Genomic DNA, 8,037 nt, shown 5'->3' with positions numbered 1-8,037 from the left:
CTAATATGTCTTGTAGCTTAGCTTCATAATGTGCCGGAATCTTGTTTCAATCATGATATATTTATCTATTTATTTTATTCTATCTAATCTATCTATGTGTATCTATCTATCTATCTATTTATCTATCTGTCTATCTATTTATCTATTATTAATCTATTCTTGTACACTGTTATCTTTCAATCTTTGCGTGCTAAAAACCTAATAAATTCATTCATTCATTCATTCGTTCATTCATTCATTAATTCATTAATTCATCCTTCACCATCTTACCTTGATTAATGATTATGTATACTTATCAATCATTTTAGACTCAACTATTCATTGCATTCGATTAACAAACCCTTTTTTTCAAATAATTTTATGCTATTTAAATTTTTAAATAATCTTTGTGGTATTTACAAATGTAGATAATTAAACTTAATTCAAGAACAAATTTAATTCAATATTTAGAATTTGATAATTTTTGTAGAAATTCAGATGATCTCTTACTTTCGTAACACACTCTAAAACTTGTTTTTACAAAGTTCTAGATCTAATCTAGACAAGGAATTATTTACTCGAATGTATTTCACTAATACTTGAATTACGATACAGATAAACTATAACTTTGTAAACTGTAGGAAAAGCCAAACACCATCAGATTTAGACCAAAAATATCTCAAAAAAATTTAAAATTAGAAGATCTGTTAGAAAAACTTTTGAAGAGGAGAGTGCTAAGCTTCAGCGACTAAACTCGATCCACTGCACACACTTTTAGATTGAGATTTAACTCCTTAAATTAGGGAATTTTCCATTATGAGCACCAACTAGTACGTAGCTACTAAGGTTAAACCGTTGAATGGGGAAATTAATCGTCTAGCTCAGAAGTTGCAGATTAAAGACACACAAGTTTTGCCTTCCGGTCAAATTTGATAAGCATTCTTTCATTTAATCTTTAAATACAGATATAGAACAGTTTGCATTCCAATGATAGTTGGTTTACCCTGCATGTATATTGTATGAACTACCTAGCAATCGATCAGTTGCATTACATCCATCATATCTCAATATTAAGCTGTCAATTCAGTAGCTCTAGAGTAAGTCCAAATAAATATAAAGCTTCGCAAATATTCTTAACTAGAAGATCTAGCGAAGCCATCTTCCTCAAGTTAACACTTAACTTTACGCACACAATTTTAAAAATGTAATTTCTAGATTTTAAGTATATTATCTTATAAAATCAAAATTTCTCTGGAGAAAAGTGTTATAAGGTCAAAACTTTTAAGTTGTTATTGTCTTGACCCGTATCTTTTGTCTTCCAAAGGATCAAATTAATTCCTCTTCGATATCCCTTGGATATCCCTTGGACGTAACTTAACCCAGCAGGGATAATTAATAAATAAGGAATCAAGGACTTAGTGACTTAGCCCTTATATTTGAAAGTCATCCCAATGGATCTCAAGATCAAGAGTTTTAGATTAGCGGTATCTCCCATAGTAGTTCAGACCTCTGATTAGTTTCTAAGTTTATTTATTAATTTATTTATTTATTTATTTGTTTAGTACGGAGATACACCAATACATACTGCAGCTCGGTACGGTCATGCTGGGGTCATCAGGATACTGGTCAGCGCAGCATGCAGGGTATCAGAACAGAACAAGGTAATATCATGATTGATTATACAGTGGGACCTACAAATTCGTGGAAGACGACATGTAGGTATGTGCCTTCAGTTGGCCGTTTTTGAGTCTTTTTTTGTCTATATTTTATTTTAAGGTCAAAATTTGACGAATGTTTTCTAAATATTTTGTTTTAAACATTTAAAATTTTGACCCTGGCAGAATATGTATGCAAAAACGATCCAAAAATGATGGAAAACTATCGTTTTTGGATGGTTTTTCCATTTAAAATTAGTTTAGGATGAAGATATTGCAAATTGTTTAATAAAGGCAAACTTTAACATAAAACAGTTTAAAATCTTTTCTTATACAATACAAACAAATTAACAACACTACTTTCCTGTTATCATGCTGTTATTATGCAATTCAGTAATTAAGCAATTAAGCAAATATTATTTAGTTAAGTTAAATCGAACTGTGTACAATGTGTATAATGGGTCTAACTGTAATTTTAATGATAGTATTAATAGTAATAATGTAAATGATATCAAGAAGGATAATAATAATAATAATAATAATAATGTTAAAAATAATAATAATGATAATAATAATAATAATAATGATAAAAATAATGATAACAATGATAAGAATAATACCTAATTGTAGAATGGAGACACAGCTCTACATATTTCGTCTGCTATGGGTCGGAAGAAATTGACAAGAATTCTTCTTGAAATCGGAATAAATCGATGTTTAACCAATAAACAGGGAGAAACTGCTCTAGGTAATTATAATTTATATAGGATAAAGGGACTGTTCTTGGTACTTTAAGAGTGACTCTACATTTACAAATGTGCATGCCCTATTCACAGTAATATACTTTAAATAGTTTATTGATCAATAATGTAGAAGACCTCGCCTTTTTTAAGCTTGAAAATTGTTTAATTCTGACTATATCCTCCATTGTTTCTGAAGAAGAAATTCGTAAGTCACTTTTGAAGAGAATCCACAACAGAAATAATTAATTTTTGTTGAGAAAAACACGGATATCTCTTACATTCTTGGTCAGACAAAGGTTTTAAGGGTACTGTTGTGAATCGTACGTTCCACACAATATATAAAGGATCACTAACACAATACGGTGGCCGGACGTTTCACCTTATTTCACCGACTCAACATAAAATATGTTAGTTTCAGCAAGTTACCAGAACTGAAAATCAAGTATTTGCCACCAAAGATAATAAGGGGAAACGTCCGGCTAATGAAAAGATAGAAATTATGCCTACAGTACAGTCCCTTTATTCATTCATAATTCCCATTTAATCTGAATTATTTGTTTAGATATTGCAATGCGGAAAAATTTGACCGAAATCATTAATATTTTCCAATCCATCGCTGAACCAACAACTAAAACTATCGAAACCAAGTCTGTCGATCCTCGAATGCAAGGAGTGGATGATATAATTCGAGAATCTGATCTTCGAGCCGCGGAAACTCGAGCCTCAAACCACGAAGGGTCGAGCACGTCCTTTGACCGAGCCAGGAAAAGCCGGTCGAGCAAGCTAGATAACCGAGTTAATTTCAAACAAAATGATCCTGACACTAGTGATTTAAGTGAGTCAAGTCAGTTTGATGCTATCAAAAGTCTGAATAAAGACTTAAAGAGACGTCAATATAAATCCAAATCCTCAAATTCAAGTCAAATACATGAGCGATCTCATCGCTCGACGATGAAAACGTCAGAACGACGGGATCATGAAAGACGACGCGATCAACGTCCGTCGCGCAATAACAACTCATGCGACTGTGTACCGTTTCTGGAAAAAATCGGAAAACGGCTTGAGAACGACAAAAAGCAAATAATCCACCAGATCAACAACCAGAACAAGAAGCTTGACGGTCGGCTTGAAAACCTGGAGTCGAAGACGAAAAAACAAATCTTAAACTTTCATCAAACCATGAAGGAATCTTTGATACAATTTAATTTTTTTTCTTCTAAATTCATAATTTATTGTTAGAATATTTGCTGTTGGGAATATTATTGGATTCAACTTTCAGGGGTGCAACGGGGATATTTGTCAGGGGGGTGGGTTAGATATTTATATTTTATTGTTTGTAAAAAAGTCTTTGTGATGAGGTGAGATAAGGGCTTAAAATATTACTAAAATGAAATCCAAAAAAATAAGAATCTGAAACAAAATCATGTCATTTTAAATTGGACTCGGCCTCTGCTTTGCCCTTAAAATTTCTCCTTTTCAATCTCTAGGGTGGTAACAGGAGTTTTTTTTTACATAAAAGAATAATTTTTAAATTGTTGGATTGATCGCTAGGAATGTTTTGCAGAGGAGAGAGGAGATTGTCAATCTAGGATGGATCGGCTTACACTTAAGGTAGGTGTTAACATAGTATATACATACAGGGTCTTATGTTTTAAATGTGGACATATTGTACAAAAATAAGGACATCTCCTATTTATCAACAAATGTTTGAAGGATACTGTTGTGAATTGAATATGCCACTTCCTAATTAATCGTCTACATTCCGTTTAATATTAATAAACCAACGTATTATTTTTAATTTATGATGACTGTTGTTTTTAAAGGAAAGAATAGAATTAGAGCGGCAGCAAGCTATCCGAGATATTCTGCTGAAACGAGATATTGCTCGCTGGTTACAAGCCAAGATGGTAGAACTTGAACAAGGACTAGAACAGGCTCCTCAGGATAAGGTACTAAATCATTCAGAGTTTTAAAACGGAGACCAAAACTCCCGGGATATCTTGGCAGTCCTTTTAAACTTGAAAGATAAGTGTTTGATCCCTTTATTTTACCTAGATCCTGCAGGGTATGATCACCACGGGATAACCAAGAGGAATAAAATTAATCCTTAGGTCTGGGCGCACAATAAGGAATTCTATACTTGATCCCATGATTAACAATACAAAAGTTCTGATCTCTGATATGTCGGGATGTCCATTGTCTAACGTATTTATTGAATTGCACAACCATTTACAGCTTCAACGGGTGTCGTACAAAAAAAGTTTTTTTTTCTAATGTTTATTTTTGTTATTATACAAGTTGTTAAGCAATACAACAACAAAAAATATTAGGAATTAAAACATTTATACAGTGCAGTGTAGTACAGTACTGTATTATACAAGTTGTTTGCTGTGAAGCAATACAACAACAAAAAATATTAGGAATTAAAACATTTATACAGTGCAGTCCAGTACAGTACTGTATTATACAAGTTGTTTGCTGTTAGGCAATACAACAACAAAAGATATTAGGAATTAAAACATTATACAGTGCAGTGTAGTACAGTACTGTATTATACAAGTTGTTTGCTGTTAAGCAATACAACAACTAAAGATATTAGGAATTAAAACATTATACAGTGCAGTGCAGTGCAGTACTGTATTGTACTATGAAATCCCTTCTTTTTATAGCTGCAGCGTAATCTTGAAAAATTCCCAAATTCGACAGCGACGTGCTTGTAAATATTTTGTTATTTCTATTCTTAATTATTTAATTAAGGGGGGGGGCCGTTAACTTACAATTATAAACAAACATGTATTTACAGGGTTTATATACCCGCAAACGTAGAGACGACCTGGAGTTCTTAGAAAAGGACGATCCCAATGTTAAAATCAGTTTTCTGCCTTGATATTAGTCATATAATGGCTTATTAAAGGATTTAAAACAAGAAAAATAGTTTACAATTAAAGGGAATTATGAATTTAAGGAAAAAGACAGCATAAATTTTGTACGGTCGTAGTTCTGAAGTCTCATTCTTTATGAGTATACAAGATGCAACAAAACATGCTAATTCAACTTTCATTAATGAAATTTGATTACGTTTTAAGTCTGATTTTACTGCCTAAAGTTTTGAAAAGATTTGAACGCATTACGACACAGTATCGTAAACCTAAACATCGTAATCTTCATTAAAGTGTAAATACCTAACTTAATCTACAGTAATTTATTCTTTAGCAGTAAAAATAGATAATGGATTAGGAGTGGAAGGGGGGGGGGGGGAGCAAATTAACTTTTTATTTATGATTTAATTTTTTAACTGTAAATTAATTTCAGGCAATTATGCGTAAACTAACAAGGAGAAAGTCTCGGCGTGAAACTAGATCAATGATCTCTGATTTAAAGAACGGAACTCTCCGAAGATCAAACTCTGCTGAGCTGATCTCTGAGCTGGGAGAGAGTGATCTAGATTCAGCTCAAGGTAGTACTAAACAGCAGGATAGGGTTCAAGTCTACAGAGGACTAAGGATCAGTGATAAACCCCTAGAAGTAAACAACGACAACAACAACAACAACAACAACAACAACAACATGCTGTCTCCTACCGAAGAAGGATGTGTAAAGAGAGAGGAAAGGATCCGACCGAGGATCCGACACAACTCAGATGGGAATTATGACGACATTAATCTAATGCAGGAGACCATATTTTCTGTGCAAAGTGAAATGAAAACCAAGCCCCCTGAAGATAATATTTACGAGAACTTGATACCCCTGTACAGTACAGAAACACATCAACCAATTAGTAAAGAAAAAGCAGTTCTAAAAAGTCCCCCTCTGTATCCCAAAAGTCCTCCAATGTTTACTAACAATCCTCCACTTTTCCCCAAAAAGTCCGCGAGACAGCTAAACTTTTCAACCAGTAGTTCGGATAAACTAATCCGACCTCCATTGTCTTCTGATACAAGTTCTATAGATTCACATAATGATAGTGGATACTCAACCAGAATAGCAGTTAGTGAGGGTTCCTCACCCCCCCTAGGGGACCCGGAACCCCTCCTGGACCCCCAAGCTCTATACATGATCCCCCCTGACCTTATGAATAGATCGGATAGTGGATATGTTTACATGGATGAAAGATCGTTTCATGATCAATCTTCAGCTCTCAACAATCCTGAGTTTAGACTAAATCAAGTTTTAATAAATCCAAAAAGTAGTTTTGTCTAAACAAAAACTATTAAAAAAAATGAATTTTAAACTTTGAAAAGTGTAATATCTATGTATCTTTGATTACTAATTTAACAAAAAAAATGTGATATTTTAGTATGTTAATTAAATAAACATTATCCTATAGCATCTTCTTTGTTTTAAAACTTATGCAATATTATTTTTAAACATTAAAATTTGGGTTGTTGTAATACGTTTTGAGAAATGTTGATAATGCCTTTAATTTTCATTCTTGATTAACACCTTGAGGAAGGTAATGGTAAGAAATAAAAGCTGTTTTTGAAACCTAAAATAAGACTATAGAACCTTCAGGTTTATTAGAACAAATCTTTCTTAGAGAAGAGTCTAATCTAGAAATCAGTATTTATCACTTGGAAACAACTTATCCAGTCTAATTTTGAATCTTAGAGTTGAGAATAAGGGATTTAGACCTAAGACTAGACTTTAAATCACTGACTGAGCCTCATAAGTGATGACTGGTGGTTTCACGTATTGTGTTATATTGCGTACTTAAGAAAATACTGGAATTAAAACATGATCTAGAATTTTAAAATTCTAAATTATTCTTACATCCAACGTGCGTAGAACTAAGGTGGTGGTGGTAAGGGGGGATAAAATGGTAATATGGTTTCTTTATAACTTTGACGTAATAGGAATGCTTGGACACTTTTTTATTTATAAATAAGCACTGTAGTAAGGAAACAGCGATTTTACAAGACCGACCTTCTTTCCCCTGACAAAGAAAATTCTTACTTTTGTTTACAAACTTATTTATTGATTAAACTAATGCATAACAGTTATAATACAGAGTGGTAGGCAATTACATAAACACAATAAAGATAACTTTACATTGTTAACAAGCTTTTACCGAATTACAAGTTTACAAGTAATCACAGAAGCTTTTTTTTAATGACAGCTTCTCTTGACTTCTATGTTTATATGTAACCATACTGTTTAACAGCTTGATAATAATCAAAATTTAAATCGAAAGTAGTCTTCATTGTATTCATATAATCGCCTACCACTGTTGTCAACCATTAACAATAAGTCTCCGTTATAAAGTCGTCTTTAACTTAAGCTCCCTCTCGGAGACACCAAACCAAATAATTTCAACCCCCCCCCCTCTTCTCTCTACAACTGTACATCAAAGTAAAATCTGTACACTATACAGCCCATATTCCCCTTAGATCTACATACATTGCTTATATTTATTTTCAATACTATGAGATAAATGCATGAATGAATGTATAATGATTAGGTCGGATAAACAAGTCAGTTTGCATTAAACTTCATCTAGAATATAATCAATAATTAACCAATAATGTAAATTAAGATATATTGATGATAATAAATATGATAATGATAATAACAATAATAATAATAAAAATAATAATGATAATAACAATAACAATAATAATAATAATAATAATAATAATATTAATAATAAATAATAATAATAA

The 8,037-nt window shown here is 32.3% G+C and overlaps 1 protein-coding gene across 1 annotated transcript in view; it reads left to right on the top strand.

Moving 5' to 3' along the window:
* Positions 1–6,706, top strand: part of LOC111703260 (ankyrin repeat domain-containing protein 6) — a 24,232-nt gene extending 17,526 nt beyond the window's left edge. The window contains exons 6-11 of the mRNA XM_023475152.1: positions 1,542–1,640; positions 2,265–2,382; positions 2,940–3,562; positions 3,929–3,988; positions 4,201–4,326; positions 5,690–6,706. Coding sequence (XP_023330920.1) covers positions 1,542–1,640; positions 2,265–2,382; positions 2,940–3,562; positions 3,929–3,988; positions 4,201–4,326; positions 5,690–6,577 — 1,914 coding nt within the window. The 3' untranslated portion in view covers positions 6,578–6,706. The remainder of the gene's footprint in view (positions 1–1,541; positions 1,641–2,264; positions 2,383–2,939; positions 3,563–3,928; positions 3,989–4,200; positions 4,327–5,689) is intronic.
* The last annotated feature ends 1,331 nt before the right edge of the window (positions 6,707–8,037 follow it).

The sequence above is a fragment of the Eurytemora carolleeae genome, unplaced genomic scaffold, assembly GCF_000591075.1.
Source record: "Eurytemora carolleeae unplaced genomic scaffold, Eaff_2.0 scaffold150, whole genome shotgun sequence".
Lineage (NCBI taxonomy): Eukaryota > Metazoa > Arthropoda > Copepoda > Calanoida > Temoridae > Eurytemora > Eurytemora carolleeae.
The sequence above is the reverse complement of the archived record's forward strand: the minus strand, read 5'-3'. Positions and strand labels throughout refer to the sequence as shown.